The sequence below is a fragment of the Miniopterus schreibersii genome, assembly GCF_964146895.1.
Source record: "Miniopterus schreibersii genome assembly, chromosome: 20".
Classification (NCBI taxonomy): domain Eukaryota; kingdom Metazoa; phylum Chordata; class Mammalia; order Chiroptera; family Miniopteridae; genus Miniopterus; species Miniopterus schreibersii.
In genome coordinates, this window is record NC_138122.1 from 13,949,869 (window position 1) to 13,966,880 (window position 17,012).

Here is a 17,012-nt window from a genome sequence, read left to right on the forward strand (position 1 = left end):
TCTCCATTAATGTTCATTGGGGACCTCCCTCCGAGGCAGGTAAGGGGGTGTGAAGAGGACAAAACTGGGAAAGCTCAGGACTCTGACACAACTGGGAGAAAGCTCAAGGTCTCATGGGCCGAGGCATGCCTGACATTTGAATTGGGAATGTCCCTGTCCCAGACACCTTTCCAGCCTCCAGCCTGGCCCTGTTCCAACATCACCCCCTATTCCTTTCCAGTCCAGGCCTTTGTGGAGTCCCAACTGGATATACCATCCTCCCCCCTCCCACACACATACTCACACACTTACCTCCATTGAGGGGGCGTGGGGGACCGAAGGAATCCACCCCTATATACCTAGGCCCTTGTTTACCCTAGCGAAGGAGCTCCCCCGCCAGGTGGGGACACTGCCCCCGGGACTGCTAGCTGGGCTGCCCTGGTGCTATGGCTTTCCCATGGGCCTTGCCTCACCTGTAAAAAGGGACTGTCTTGTTTCTGCCCTGCCACCTCCTGAGCTGAGCCAGAGTCAGACCATGAGGTGCCAGCTGGGGGTACTACCCAGCCAGAGGACCCTACCCCCAGTCCCTCTGCTCTCTACCATTGCTTCTTGGACTTTTAACAGAGTAAACTCCTAGGGGGAACAAAACCCTCCTGCCCCCACCTATTGGGCCCATATCCATTCAAGTCCTTACTCAACAAATATGCAAGGCACAGCTTATCTTGAGTTACAGGGGTTCATGGGGCAGAGACCAACATTCAGCCAACCACAGGGGTCACTCTTGTCCCCCACCCCAGTGTGGGCCCCAGTGATTCTCTCCCCAGCCATTTTCATTCTGTGGCCCAGTGCCCTTCCCACCCAGACCTTCCCATGAGGCCAGGTCACACTTGCCCCATACTGGCCATTCCCCATGCTCAGGGACTAAAGGACCTGTTTCTGCAGCTGGTCCTCAAGGCCAGAGTGCCAAAGCTCTCAGAGTTCACCCCTGGGGCTCAGTGGGCAGCCCCCACATCTGTGTGGGTACCCAGGCCTGGGGTACCTGTGTCCTCAAGCCAGGGGTGGTCACACAGGGCCTGGCTCACCTCTAGCCTCAGGGCTAGCTCCCCAGGCCCCCAGAACCTGCCTACCCTGGAGGTAGAGCCAGTTCCTGTCTTGCCCTACAGCAGAGCCAGTCAGTAAAGGGAGCTGCTCCAATGGTTCCTGTGTCATCTGTCACGTGCCTTTGTTCAGGACTCCAGTGTAGCCATTACCCAGAGATAGATTCGGGGACCCTCCAGTTCAGCGATGACAGGAACCAGACATATGGGAGGGCTGCTCACAAACTACCTCCCCTGTGGACATGCTCATAGTTGACCACGTCTTCTCCAGGCTCCCCTGGGGCGCCCTCTGCTGCTGCCTCCCCCCATAGCTCAAGGGGCCTGCACCCTGGCACCAGGAACCTTAAGGCCACTTCCTTGATGTTGGTCTTGCTTTGCTGTCACCAGCTCTGTGTCCCCCTCAGACTTGAGAAGCTGAACGAGGCCCCTTTGCAGGGGCCTTCACCTGGGCCAGACTTGCAGGCTAGAGGGAGCTCCGAAGGTGCGGGGCAGGGGTGCCCCTGCCAGGCCCCATCTTCTACATTTGGGCCTTGGTTTCCCTGCCCAGCCCCAGGCCAGGCTTTGAAGGCTGTGGGCACCCGCCCTTCCTTTCATCCAGGCCCAGGATCCTTGGGCCAGCTGGGCTCTCTGCTCCAGAATTCCGTTCTCAGCTCCCCGCCCCCTCCCCACCCCACGGGTTTTCTTCCTGTCCAGGATGCACCTGGGTGGCCTCTGGCCCCTGATTGTTTGCTGTGGGGCCAGCTGGGCCACATCAGGGAGAAAGAAATGCCAGACCCAGGACAAAACACCAGTAGGTGCTGGGGCCATGTCCTTGGGAACCAAGCAGGCAACCCTAAGGTACTCACCAGCTTCTCCTCCAAAGGGAAGGGGCACCAAACATTTCCTGGGGCTCTGTAACTGAGGAAGTGGGGGGACCTCACAGGGCTCCAGGTTATGTCCAGACTAAGGCAGCCCTGAGAAGGCAAAATCATACCTGAGGAAGCTCCCCAGCTGTGAGCAGCTATGGTGGCGGCCACAGGATCATCCCCATCCTCAGCTTAGCCCCAGGGAAGATGCTTCAGCCCATGTTGGCTTCTGGGGCCTAACAGCAACCCCACTAGGAACTCCAAGCCTCTGAGCTGATTTGGGTGCATCCGTGTAGATGTGGAAACTGAGGCTCAGATCGGCATGGGCCTAGTCCTCGGCTACATGGTGGACAGGGACAGCCTTGCGCATGCTATGGCTTGTCGCTCAGCACCCTAAGAATGGCCCTAAGCCAGGAGCCCTGACACTGCTCGCAGCGGCAGCCAGAACATCAAACCACCCACCCCCTCCCCAGGCCCCCACCAGGCCCCACCTACTCCATCCACTTCACAGAGAGCAGGGTGCCTACTAGCAGACTCTAGGAGGGGACCTCTTCTTGGGATCACCAAATTGCAGATGTGGGAACAGCCCTAACCTGTCACAAGCGTTGGTGGCAGACCTGTGTGTGTGTGGCTGGACTATCTGTGAGGATGGGATCAGAGCTGGCTACTGTGTGCCACCAGGACACATGCAGGAACCTAGCCCTGAGAGGCTATGGATAGAGGGTGTGGGATCTTTTCTGATCTCTCTCTTCCCTGAGGAATCTATTTTCCTGCTTTTACCCATCAAAGCCGTGGCCCAAAAAGGCCACAGAACCTTCCATAAGTCAAAGTTAAAAAGACTCCCTTCCCATAGGTGATACCCTGGGATAGGCAGATCAAGTGTCAAGTTGAAGAAAGTAGAGCCCCTGGGCTGGCCCCACCAGGAGCCCAGGTGTCCTCAGTCACCTAAGGACCAGCTGAGCAGAGGAGCCCCTTCAGGCCCCACAGCCTGAGGTCAGGAAGTCACACTACAAAAGGACCCCTCATAGTCTGTTCCTGAGGCAGCTGGCATGACAGGCAGGAGGGATGTTTTGGGGAGGGCATCCCCTAAGACAGCCAGTGCTGCCCCTATTGCCCAGGAATCCAGGCAGGGGTCACCCTTCTACCACTGCAATCAGTGTATACTCCATGCAGGGCCACCCAGTGGCCTCTTGTTGACCAAAGCAGAATGACCTTCATAAACCACAGGGGAGGACATGAGTTAGACGTCTGAGCAACAGCCCCAGGCCCCAGGCTGGTGAGTGGAGAGCAAGAGCCACAGCTGTCCTGGCTCAGTCCTTTCCACTCCCAGCCCCACAGCCCAAGGATTTGGGCGCTCTGCTCTGGAAGCCAGGCCACAATGGATGCCCACAGTCGTCAGCACCGTTTGGGGGGCTCAACAGCACTCACAGTTGACACACTTTAACTCAGGTTGGTAGGCTCTGGGCCTTCGGGAGTCAGTCAATTACTGGGTGGACCCCTGACCCTGGGGAGGGGGTGCAGGCCCCAGAAGGGCACCCCAGGTCACCCAGTGCAGTGCAGGAGGTGGCCCCATGGGCTCTTCTGCATGTGACATGTGCAATGTGACAAGATGCAGTGTTGTTCCGGGCTGTGCTCATGGATTCATAATCATTCCACACAAGATGCATAGGAGAAAAAGGCCTGACTGGTTGGTTGCCTCTGAGTGGTATAATTATCGACTTTTTTAGATTTCTCTGTAATTTCATATACTCTGAAAATTATCTCCAAGAGGATACATTTCTAAAAAAAAACCCCCAAAACCTCAAGGCACTGCCCCTTCCCCAGAACAGCACACGTTTGGGCTACAGCTGGGAAATGCTGGGGCCTTCCATCCTTGTGGGACAGCTCTGTGCTTCTGGGGTCTCAGCACCTGTTGCAGAACCTGTGGGCTCACCTGGGCCAGACCCCATCTCAGGCCCAGGCATCTGGCTAAGGCCATAGCTATGCACTACAGCCCAGGTGAGACCTTTCCCAACTCCCCATCAGGTCCTTCCCCCATGAGCCAGAGGGGATGGAAGCCAGTTCCAGGAGGTGGCCAGGGTCCCATCCACATAAGGTCAGAAGGGCAGCAGGAGGTTGGGAACTAGGAAAGCCCAAGCCTGATGTGTTTCAGCAATTTTAATACATTCAAGAATATTTAATAGAACAAAGTAAAAAAGTATCACCAGCAGAAGCCCGTGGGTGAGAGAAATAGAAACGTTAACTGGCCCTTTTGCAGTAAAGCTTATGCTTCAAAGGAAACAAGGCAAAATGATTTTCTGGAAGCTTCACATCAAGTGCCACTGGGCCAAAAGCACCTCAGAGTATCACTTTCAGGTGTATGTGACCATCCAGAATCATCCCATAAAGCCAAATGTTATGAGGATCCTATTAGAAAAAGCAAAAAGTCACACTTCTGGAATCTTCTGTGGATCCACATGCAAACGTGGGCAGCCCAGCCAGGCACCCCTGCATGACCTGTTGGCAGGAAGACAGGTGGGTCCCCAGATAGGTGGGACTGGGGGCGGCCAATCCCTCCTCTTGGCCACCCTCTGCCCTGTCACTGGCCCCAGAGCATGATCTGGGCAACGCCAGCCATGCGGTGGCTGCCCATCAGCAGTGGCTGTTCTCCTCCAAGACACTGGAGACCCCATGACAGCGCAAGCCACTAGGGCTGGCTCACTTGGCTAAGAAGGGACAAAGGTGTGAACTGCAGAACTTCTTTTCCATAGGACAAGACAGCCCCCCTCCAACATAATAAATAAACAAAAAACATGCTGCAGATCAGACACACTGGGTCCAGACAGGTGCCTCTGTGAGCAAATGGGAGGAAAAGGGAGGGCACAAAGAACCAAGTGAGGAGAGACATCAAAGACGGCCCATCTCACCGGAACAATCCCTCGGCAGACAGCACCTGTTAACAGAGCAACAAACAAGCGGAGAACCTGGGCAGGGGACACAGGAATAAGCAGGTGTCTACCGAGTTCTATCCATGTGCTTGGGGGCGGCTCCACTTACAAAAAGCCTCCAGATGAGGCAGCAGCCGGAGCAGCCAGGTTAGGAATCTGGACAGGGCGGGAGGGCATTCTCCAGCCACCCGGCGACCACGGGCCAGCAGGCTGCGCACACACACACTGTTTCATAATAATCACATTCTTTTCTAGGCTACAGACATGTCAAACTCCTAGTCTAGAACATCATGCTCAAATGCAGAACCCTCAGCCCACATTGGCTGGTGGCCTTCTGCGAGTCCCCTCCTTGCATCTGGGCTGGGGCAGCGATCCTGTTTCCACTGGTGGCAGCTCTTCCTCATGCTCCTTTCCAGGCGCTAAACACAGCTGTATTCAAACCAACAGCTACTGTGTTAGGTGCACGTGAAACTTGGGCTCCCTGTTCCCAAAAAGGGCTGAGTCCCAGTCTGAGAGTCACTTCAACAGAACACCTCGAAGAATAAGGCTTTGGTTCAAACTGTGCAGAAGGGGGTTGTAGTGAGGCTGCCTGTTGCTTGATTGTGGAGAGGGCTGCACGGCAGGGGACCCCCTGCATCAGCGGGCTGCGGAGGCCTCCGAGACCCTGTGTGTGGCCACCCTTGCAAGGAGAATTAAGGCACTTCCTTAAATCTTGCCCAAGTGGATGACATGTAGGCAACTCAGAGTGATTTTAAATTATATTGTCTGGGCTCCCTCAAGTTGTTTAGTTTTTTCTCCTGCTACTTCCAACTTCATTCCTGGCTGTCACCACACTAATGTCCAGATTTTGTGTTTTATCTCCATGCTTACCAAAACAATTTAACTTCGGTGCTAATACAACAGGAGCTACTTTCTTTCAATATTGCTCATGAGAAAAAAAAAAAATTTTTTTTAACTAGAGAATTCCTTATGATCAATTCTTTTGTCCAGAAACTTTGCGTCAGAGCTGGTTTCCCAAGCCCCTTCAAGGCTGGAGGACAGGTCGGCAGAGCAGCAGCAAGGGGCCCCTGACCCATCTCCTGTGGCCAGCCGCGTGAACTGTTCAGTGGCAGCAGAGAGCCGGAGCAAGTCGTCTTCATGTCAGCTTAGTCTGAACACAACTAAACCGTGTTGGCCAGGACAGCCCTGCCATGCACTGCTGTGGCGACACTTCTTGAAACCAAGCCCACGTAAAGATTTGAGGCCCACTTGCCTGGTGCCGGGAAGCGGGAACCTCTGTCAGGCACCAAGTTCCCTACTCGGGTCGCACGGTGACAGAACCGGCGCTGGCGAGCACTCAGGAGTGCCATGGCTGAAGCTTTCACTAACCCGTGAGCTGCCCACATAATTTAATCCCCTTTCCCCAAGTTTAACTGTACATGAGCCTTATTTTAAATACCCCACAGCACTAGCATAGTTCAATATTCTCTTCAGAAGGAAAACTCCAGCAGCAAATCAGCATATGTGATGCGTGTTAAGCCCACGCTGACCTCTGACTGGACAGGTCAAGTGGGAGGAGCTTGGTTGGAGCACCCGTGGGCCACACAGGCCCGAGTTCTCCCAAGTTGGAGGCCCTGGGCTGAAGGCTCAGACGCTTCGGGGCAGCCTAGAGTTGCTGAAAGCTTTATGGGGTGCGTAGCTAATGGTGTTGGTGTCGCTTGGTAACTGGGGAGGGTCCTTCAGGTGTGCTCAGGTTTCGAAGTACTTGTAGATCGCCGTCACATACAGCATCACGTTTTGCCAATCAGGCCGTTCAGTTCGCACCATTTCATTAATGTCCTGGCAGAGAAGGAAGAGGCCTGGTTAGAATTCCATGTCACCTCCTGGCCCATCTCAACAGCCTCTTGGCCACAGCAAAATGGACTCTGGGGGGTGGGCAGGGCCTTGAAGGACTTTTGGTCTAAGCCCAATCACACACGTCAAAGGCCTGGCCAAGACCCCTGCTCCATTTCTACCAAGTGCCCCAGAAAGTGCCTACTCCCTGGGCATCAGTGTTGTCCCCAAGCCACCCACCCCTGCTCAAGTCGCACACCAGGGTCACCTCCCTGCTCCCCAAGGCCGGGAGAGTTTCATCTCCTGGGACAACCTCCCCTGCCTGCTTCTATTCTTAAACCCTCCCTGTGGTTGCTTTTTTTTTTTTTTTTAAATATATCTTTATTGATTTCAGAGAGAGGAAAGAAGAGGGGGAGAGAGAGAGAGAAACATCAATGATGAGAGAGCCATTGATCGAGCCCACAACCTGGGCATGTGCCCTGACCGGGAATCGAACCCTGATCGCCTGGATCCTAGGCCGATGCTCAACTGCTGAGCCACGCCCGGCCAGGCCCTGTGGTTGCTTCTGAGAGCCCTTCTCACCCATCACAGTCCTGGGAGGGCCTGTGTGGCGAGGGCTCCCAGAACTTAATGTTCTAATTCCCTTCACGATAGCAGTCACCTCAAATGATCAGAGGTACTGTTCTCTAACTGTATTCTGCAGAATACCAGTGACCTGTGAGACGTTAACTGTAGAAGGAACGTAGGAAACCCCAGACATTATTTGACCGGAGGCCTCCAAGAGCCCAGGTGCTGCAGAAGAGCGTCTGTGACTCTCCAAGAGAGCAGTCGTTCTGAATGGCTCCTGGGGTGAGGATGGAAAGGCCACCTGCCGGTGACTTGGTGCAGTAAAAAGAACATGTTTGTTCAGTGTAAGAATCTTGACTGAAAGGTTTTTTTAGGGTGCGGAACCACCCACGTTTTGTATATTAGAACTTTACCATGCAATGTAAAATAGCCAGACAATGGAAAATATTTTAATAACGGTAACTTTTCTCTCTCTGTATATAACTGAATAGAAGCCACCCTAAAAAAAAATCTCTCTGGATTCAGGAGAAATATTCATGGAACTCTACAGGAACACTCTTGCAGTGTGAATCCTTATTCAAAGCTATCCTGTTTTTACAAGTCAGGATGATGGGTACCTTGGGGTGGGGAGGTGGCACCCAAGGGAGACTTTGGAATTGCTGACCTGGCCCCATGAGTTCTTTACTCTGTGGAGATCCCGAGCTGTGCACGGATGATCCTATAAACCCTTCCGTACAGTTTATTTAATGGCAGTGTCCCCAGGTGTGAAAGGGCTAGCTTTGCCTTTGGATTTGGTATTTTCTCCCAGAGAGTCAAAATTGGTGACGAGGCAAAAGCCTGGCAGAGGCACATCTGTCATGAGCTGCTGCAGGCGCTGAGCAGAGGCCTAAACATGTCCCTGAAACACACGGGTTTTCTACAACTCATTTCTCGCACCACGGGGGACAGTTTCCCATGACCCTTATGAAGTGCGGAAGCACTTGTTCAGCCTCTAAAGCCACCTTCCGCGACTCAGCATTCGCCTCTCCCTCTAGTTTGGCAAGTTCAGACAGACTGTTGGAATGTGCCTTTGACAGTGACACTTATAAACTTGCCAGCATTTTTCTTCTGACTCCAAGGATTCAGTTCAGGAGGGGACCCTAAGGGAGAATCTGGCTCAAGGTCACTGGGGCTTTAATTAAGACCGCCCCACACGACTTGGGGCACTTCCTTGGGATAGTTCCTGTGAGGCATAAAGTGCCCATGGGGCAGGGGTGAAATCCCATCTGCACCCTCACCCAGCAGGGCAGTTGCTCAGCTGGCATGGAGCCTGCATTGCCTACTTGTTATCAGGCCCCACACCTGCTGGCACCTCCAGTAACAAGAAGCGAGCACTTCCTAACAAAAAGGAGGGCCCTGGCAGTGACTCCTCAGGAAGTGGGGGCTCACTTACCAGCGTGGATTTGATGCCAACGCTCTCAGCCGCCTGGAAGGCCAGGGTGAAGTTCCTTCGCTGCAAAAGAAACTGTGTGACCAGAGTAGACAAGCAAGGCCAGGATAAAGGGGATCTGGACTACACATGATGCTGGGGAAAGATGGACGCACACCTCCCCGTGGTACCAAAGCAAACTACAGGAGCCTAGCAGCGTGCTCCCCACCCCCCCTCACAGAGCCCTGCCTACTTCGCTTGTGAGCAGCTGCGGAATGGCCCCCAGCACTTGTTCCTTCTTCACTACAGAAAGGGGTCACTTCCAACATACCGGCTCAGCCATCTGAACCCCCAAAGCTAGTAAGAAACACATGCCAAGGATTTCCTCCCTGTGGGAACCTTCAACCCCCTGAAGAGTACAAGGGGGCTGATGTTGGGGTGCACAAGGGACCAGAGAAGAGCTTGAGCCTGGGTCCTCTCCCAGTGCCCATCTGGGCAGGGGCTGTCCCCTGACCCTATCTCCCCAAGCAGCTCCCTGAATGGGATGCCTCAGACCACAGCCTGGCCTGAATGGTTGTGCTTTTAGCCAGTCCTGGGCCTGGAGGAGGTGTGAGACTGGCCTGGTATGGTGGGTGCTGCCAAGCTGCTCCTACCTTGAGCAACTCTTCTTGGCCAGTTCTTGGTGAAGCCTTTGGTCTTAAATGTTATCACCAGGAAGGACTGACGGCTCCCACTAGGAATGTCATTACTTGGGGAATTCTGAACCCGGCAAACATCCCACACAAGGTGGGTCAGAGACTGGCTGGCTCAGCACAAATAATCTAGACCTGGAATAAGACCAAGCCGGAACAGGGCCATCACAAGCCAGCACTGTGGTGTGTGGAATGCCAACTGTGTGGCCCCCATCGATGGAAGGCTCTGCCTCTATTTCTCACCCCTATTTCCCCTCTGAAATGAAGAAGCCAGGAGCTGGGCCATTTCGCAGCCTGCCTTACCTTATCTTGGCTGTTCAGTTCCTGATATGGAATGTGGGCTGGAAGGTACGTATGCAGGAGGGCACAGAAGGCCAGCCCATCGTTCCAGCTGCTGCTGAAGTTTGTAATGTCAATATTCTGCAGAAAAAGAAGAAAAACACATAAGCAACACACACTGTGATCTTCTCAGGAGAATGCTAATGAGGGTGGAGTTGGTCTGAGATGCCACATGGCCTTCAAATCCTGGGCAGGGTAAGCCTCTGGAGCAAGCACAGTGGGCTGGAGGCCACATCCCAAGACCTGGCCGGTGTCAGTGACTGGCCCTTTTATCTACTCCCCCACTCCACCCCACACACCACCTGCAGATTGCTGCCACCAGTGGCAAACAGTTGAGCCACCCTACTCATCTGGAAGAAGCTCAGGCACATGTCCCACAGATCTGCAGCCTTGCAGGGCATTGGGGAGTAGGTCTAAGTTAAGAAAAGTTCGGATTCAGCCTGACCTCCTCTATTAGGGACTCAAGGCAAATATTTACAAAGATTAGGGACTTTATTCTGAAGATATCAACAACTGCCATCTTGCATTAGGAGCCAACTAATACTGGGGCTGTGTGCGCTTGTCTGAGAACCACCTCGACTTTTAAGAGGTACCTTACCCCTTATTCAAATTAAATTATTTGCAACTAAAACAGTAACATACCATTCAGAATATTTTATTACATGATAATGTAATTCAGCTAGTAGACAGCCTTTATCCTTATTTGCAAGAATCCTTTTGAAGATAAAACACCACAATTAAATTTTGGAAATTCACACACTTTATGTAAGTGCCACAAAATAAAAAAGAGAGCACTCCCAAACACTTCATGTTTTACATCTCAATGCTGATTTCATGCCTCCTTCAACTGCATCAAGAGTTAGCTTCCTTGGTGACTGAGAAACCCACATTTTATTACTGAAGGCAAACCACCAGCGCTGGGTACTTACTCCTCCCAGGAACAAGTGATCGATCATGGAACAATACTAGCGTTATTCTTATTAGCATAGAGTTTTACCAAGTTTGCCATCCCTGACCCCCTTTTTACAGGCGGTTAGGTCCTGACACCAAGGAGGGGACCCGCAGCTCATGGACAAAGGGCAGGCAGGGAGGATGGGGACCAGGCCAGGTGACCAGTCCTTTGGTGGAGACTTTTCATAAATCTTGTCTGGTCCCTGACCACAGGCACCCAGAACACTGCCCTCTGGGGTCTTTACTCAAATACAAGCCTTCTGAAGGGCAGCAGCTCTAAGGACAATTATTCCGGAGGTCATTTCCCCTTGGTAACCTGATTATCTGCTGCTCTCAGCTTGCAGATCTGGCTGGGAGGCATTGTTCATAGACTACCATGAGGAAAGTGACCAGGTAATGGCAAAAAGGGATGCAAACCTGCCAAGAGTCACAGGGAAAGGTCCCAGGAAGCTTTCAGCAAATGTGCCACCTAAGAGTACATCTGCCAGCAGTCCAGAGACACCAAACGATGGGGCCCAGGAAGATCCCCTGCCTCAGTGCTATAGTGCTCTCACACTTGCTAGCCTTGAAGACACAGCTCTGCTACATTCCCGACAGGCTCGGGCCGCCCTCCAAGGGGCCTCTGTTCTGAGAACAGTAACATTCACCGCCTCCTATGAAGGTGCAATAACCGGTGCCTGAGAGTGACAGCCGATAACTGCGCAGCAAGCCTGCCTCTTTGATCTCATCCCAGTCTCAGGAAGCAGCCAGCCAGGGGCTGGCATCAGCTCCATCTGGGAGATCAGGACCAGGGAAGGGAAGTGACCTGTCCAAGGTGCTGGGCTGGCAGCAGGGAGGGCAGGGATGGGAACCCTTGTTCCAAGCATCCTACAGGCAGTATGACAGGCAGTATGTCATTTAATTCTCACAATCACCCAGGAGCGTTTAAGGAGACTGGGGCTCAGAGAGGCCCAGGTCACATAGTTGATCTGGGTGATTATTCAAAATCAGGTCTAAGTCCTAAGCCGACCGTGCATTCCTACTCCCCATGACTAAGGCCCCTAATGAAAGAGCCAAGAATACTGGGTATCATCCCATGGACTGCAGGGCAAGAAGCTGCTTAATGATTCCCAGCTCTCTGTGAAAGGCCAGTGGCAGCATATGCGGCTGAGGACTCCCAGTCCTTGCCCCCAGAGGTCACATTCACTTCTGGAGGAAAACAAATCTCCACTTCCTGCCGCCAGGCCCCTTCCCCAGCTCCCTGAAAGGCAGGCGTCTCTGGCAGAGTCGCCTACGTGCCTGGCCTCACCGTGCCTCACGGCAAAGGCTCCTGCACGAGAGGAAACCGCTGCGCCCCAGATCCCCAGCTGTGGAAACCCCAGCCTTCCCCAGCTTCCTCAAGACAAACCCAACCCCAACCTGCAATCTTCAGTCAGAGCAGCAATTTCACTTAGAGAACATGGCAAAGTGATTTCAAGAAAGAGGAAACAATGGCTCCTTGAGTTCCAGGGTAGGAGGAGTTAACTTTTAAGTACCTGACAACAAGGCTTCCAAATCAAAACAACTCAAGCCCAAACGCAGGCAAGTTGGCCAGGGTGACCACCTCCCTTACCCTCCAGGAGGCTGGAGAGAAGCCAGACTGGGCATCCTACCCAGCAGACAATGAGGTCAACAAGCACCAAGCCCAAGTGAGATCTCTGAGTACCCCTCAGCCCTCCACCCCCTAACCTGGTCCAGAGAGACCCTGGGGGAATGAACCAGACTTTGAAGTTGAAGTACTTCAAAGGAAGTGGGGAAAGCCTTCAGCCTAAGAGAGCACCCTCTGCTCCCCATCTATTTTTTTGTTTTTAATGTTTAAGGCTGAAAAATCAAACTACTAAACAATTATGCAGACAGAATACAGAGGTGTACAAACAGCACAGCTGGGTCTCTGGGGCTGAAAAGCATGGTGAAGGCAGGAAAGTTGCCCTGGTTTTCTTTCTGGGGCTCTTAATTTCATAGCTATTGCAACCCATTAATATAATGAGAGATTTAATAGAAATAAATGTACATACAAAAGGCACAAAATTGTATTAAACAGCCAGAGAAATGACTGTTCCCACAGGAGCCAGCTCCCTTCCCACTCGATGAAGACCATTCATCCCAAAGCCATGCCTAGCGCCCAGCAAGCGCCTGCTTGCACATCTGTCCTCCAAGCACTGCCATGCACATGTGGGGCTGCAGCCCAAGACCACAAGTAGGCTCCAGACTTCCAGGGCACAGCAGTGATCCCAGTGCCCTAACTGGGTTTCTTTGGTGATAAAGACCAGAGTGGGACAAACATGTTCACAGAATGCCACTAGAATCAGCCTCTCACCATCTCCCATCTTCTTCTGTGCTCCATGCCTGGACTCCACAGAAGGGCTTGCAGGAGGCCTGGGATGCACTTTCCGCGGCTGCTTTCTGTGCACGGTGGCAACAGGCACAGGTAGTTCAATGTGCCTGCTGCTTCCTGGTCCCTGTAACTTGTGACTGCTTTACCTGCCCACGAGGGCCAGGTTAACAGGGCTGACCCTGGATGTTGCTGGTGCCCACCTCCCCAGAGAATAGCTTCTCACCTATAAAGTGGTCGCATAAACCCCAGCCCACATAAGATGACGAGTTAACACTATAAAACTGTAAGGTTGTCTACACATGTGAGGGATTTTTATGGATTTGTTTACTTGTTGTAGAGGAGAAACGAAGATATTTTGTAGCGGACAGCACCAATCCCATCTGGGACACTAAAAGGCAACAGAAATCTCTGAGAATGTCCCCAGGCTGCTCTTTCCTCACTGAAGCCCCTGCTCTAGGCCACAGTTACAATTTCGCTGGCCCTCTTTGTACTTAGGTAACTGGTAAACCTCCACCACCCACTGGGGCTTTCACATTAAAATAGAGAGCAACTCCCACGGTGTTTGGGGCATGGTTTACATCCTTCCTCTCTGAGTAAGGACTGGATGAGGAACTCAGATAACAAGCTACCTCAAAATCCCAACTGCTACGTATTCATTCAAAACACATTGGTAGGAAACTTGCTCTATAATCAACCACTTGTTGCAAAGTGATTCAAATGTCATGAGGCAGAGCATGCCTTTCTGGCAGGAGTGGTAGGGCCTCCCAGTGTGGCTCCATCTTCCACAGGCCTACAAAGAAAACAGAGTGATGTGCCTATAGCTATGTTCTTCCACTGGTGGGGAAGGAGACCTTCCCCTGAAGAGACGGAGCAGAGCCTGTGGAGGGAGGAACTGGGGATGGACTGATCATTTGCCTATACAGTGAGTCCTCACTTGTTACCGGGCTCCAGATCAGGTCTCGGCTATTCTAGAGGGAGCTGTCTTGTAGGACAGAGCCTGATGGGTGGACCCAACATGGACCTGGAACACAGGGTAGGTTTCAAGGGGAAGTGTGGTTAAACTGAGGCCAGGAAATGTTAGGAGCTGCTGAGTGGTGACTGCAGAGGCCCCTGTGAGAGGTGGCAGGGAAGCTCTCAGGCGGTGGGTAGGGAAATAAAGTGAAGGCTAAAGAGATACTTCAGAGCTAAGCAGAGTGGGCTTGGTGACAGATGACATGAAGAGGGAGAGCACGTGCAGTGCCAAGGATGACTGTGGTTTCTGCCAGCAGAAATGATAGCCGTGGGGAAGGTTATGGATGTAGAACTCAAATGGGGGCAGAGATGCACTTCTCATGCATTACATTTGTGGTGCCTTTGAGACACCCACAGGGAGGCACCTGGTGGTGCTGACATGAAGGTCCAGAACTCAGGAGGGGCAGTGCAGGGGGATACAAACGTGTAAGGACGATGACTAAGTACAGTCCAGATGAGGTCACCTAGGGATGGCAGAAGTGAATGGTGAGCAGGAAGGAAGCCGCAGACCAAGCCCCTTGCAACTCGCACATGTAAGGGCTGCATAGAGAGGAAGCCTCCAATGGGACATGGGGGATAGTCAGGCAGGAGAAAAGCCAGAAGCCAAAGGTAGAGAGAGTTAAAATGGTCAGTAGCCGCTGAGAGGACACGGAGACTTAAAAATGTCCTAAATTTAGTTAAGATTTGGGTTGCCGTTAACCATGGTGAGCAATGGCAAATTATCATGGGAAGAGCACCCACAAATTTTTAAAAAGCCACCATGTCATGAAGTTAAATGACCTGTAACAGTTTTACAACTCTCATAGACAGACTTTTTTACAACATGTTTATTTCTCAAAGGTTGTATGGAATTTCTATTTTCAAAAGTGGTATTTTCAGGGCAAAAGGAAAAGCACTGATTGTAAAACATATTTTCCAATACATCTCTCACCAGACAGAAGGACCGGTGTATGCTCCGCAGATTAACCAAGGGGCTGGGCTGCAGGGTCCAGTGCCTTCTACCCTGCACGTGTTCTGACTCCTCCATCGACAGCTTCTGGAGCAGGCCAGCAGGCCCCTTTAAAATAAACTAATCTTAAAGCCAAACACATGCTGTTTTCAGGGGAACATGCCCACTAATGGACTGTCTACTGTTCACTATTCACAGGCAATGGTACCAAGCTCTCAACAATTTTCTTTTTAAACTAGAGACACACACACACAGTAATTATAATGAAAGTTCCTAATTAATGAACTCAGATTTTGCAGTTAGCTTTCAGGTCACTGCAAGGCTTTCCTGCTGTACCAGATAAGTGTATGTTTGGATCAGGGCGGACACAAAAGAGAGGGTTTTGATACGTGCCAGAACAAAAGTTCAAAGAAGCTTTCAGTCCAGACTCAAATGAGGCACTTTGCCCCATTTTCTCCTAAAGGCGCACGTCTTTCCATCCAGGAAATGTCGACTAAGTGATCTAACAGGGCAGAAAACATGGCCTGTTTCACAGGGCCATCTGCTGTCCTTTTTCCACTGTCATAAAAACTCAGACTTGTAAAATTGCCGGACACCCTCATACCCTCTGCAGAACTGACTGGGAATTTTCTATTCACTGCTTCTTCAACTGGGACACAGCCCTCTCTTGCTCCTGTCACTTTAGATACGGTGCTATCCTGTCTGTGGCCTTCAAGTGGGCCCCCCTTCAGTGTGCCTTTATATGCACTGAGAGTTGAGGCAGGGGGTATGGGAGCTAAGAAATTACACAAATCACCACCAAAAAATAAATAAATAAATAAATAAATAAATAAAACATCTTAAAATGTCTTAATTTGTTTAAAGTTTAGTTAAGGGCCATAAAATCCCTAAATACCACATGTTCTTTAAATAGTTATTAAAGTTCTGATCTATTTAAGGAAATGCCACTTTTATGGGCATAGGGCAAGAAGCCAAAAACCATGATTCATCTTTCTGCTAACACGCACAAACACCAATTTCCTTATGCCTGTCCACAGGTCCAAACACAGGCAGAGGAAGGGTCCTTCCTATGATTAATAACTGAGAATGACACATACTGGGGGTCACAGCCCAGCCTTCAGGAGGTAGGAGTGAATTACAAACAGACCCCTACCCACAGTGCCTCAGCCCCAGACTGTGGGGCAGGGTTTGGAGGGCGTTTGTGAATTGGAGTGAGGCAGGTAGGGTGTGCTTTTTTCTGTGTGGTATTGTGGTAGATGTAATGTCTAAAAGAGAGGAAAAAGCTCATCTAGAGACAGTTTTCACCATTCCCAGTAGCAACTGTTAAATGCGGAAGGCCCAGAAGGCCCTGGAAGTAACAAGCAGAAGCCTGCTTGGTGCCAGGGTCGCCGTGCTGTGAATCAGTAGACCCACTCTGGCTGGAGATCTAAGGGTGTCTCTCTGGGGACTTCAGTGCTGTCTCCTTTTGAAGTTTAGCCAAGCTCTGCTCCAGGTCAGGGAAGGGGAGGTGGCATGTGTCCAGAGAGAGTCTGAGGCTCGCTCATCATGAGGTCCAAGTATTAAAGAGGGAGGAAGGAAGGAAGCCAGGGCGGGCAGCCCAGGGTGAGCCACCAACTCTGAAGACAAGAGTCCCAGCATCTTGTGTCCCTGGGGGGCGAGGGCGCTGTGAGGACGATTATGGCAGGGGTCTGTGTGTGGGGATTCCAGTAAGGACCCTCAATCCTCACTGTGCATCAGAATCCCCTGCAAAACCTTTTCAAGGTGACATGTACTTGGCTCTACTCTAGGGAGGCTGATCCAACTAACATGGGCATAATTTTCTTTAAAGGTCCCCAGGTGACCTGAGCGTGCAACCAAGAGGCAGGGCCACTGATCTAAAAACTAAAGGTGGGTGGAAGTATAACAGATAGAAACATCTAAAAAAGTTAAATCCTTGAGTTCACGATGATGCTCCCAGAAGTGTACCAGCCCAGCCTGGAAAAGCTCATGACCCTGAATGCTGGCAAATCTAGGGAGAGAATCAAGCACTGGATGGGACTTTCTGACCAAAGTGGACATCAAGGCAATCAAACAGCTGATGGA

The 17,012-nt window shown here is 51.7% G+C and overlaps 1 protein-coding gene across 5 annotated transcripts in view; it reads right to left on the bottom strand.

Annotated features, from left to right (window-relative positions):
- Positions 1 to 4,063: 4,063 nt before the first annotated feature.
- The window catches only part of SPECC1L (sperm antigen with calponin homology and coiled-coil domains 1 like), a 109,319-nt gene continuing 96,370 nt past the window's right edge, over positions 4,064 to 17,012 (bottom strand). For all 5 annotated transcript variants that reach the window (XM_081122859.1, XM_081122857.1, XM_081122861.1 and 2 more), the window contains 3 exons: positions 9,631 to 9,747; positions 8,660 to 8,719; positions 4,064 to 6,666 (listed from right to left, as the gene is read on the bottom strand). In XM_081122859.1, coding sequence (XP_080978985.1) covers positions 6,577 to 6,666; positions 8,660 to 8,719; positions 9,631 to 9,747 — 267 coding nt within the window. In that variant the 3' untranslated portion in view covers positions 4,064 to 6,576. The remainder of the gene's footprint in view (positions 6,667 to 8,659; positions 8,720 to 9,630; positions 9,748 to 17,012) is intronic.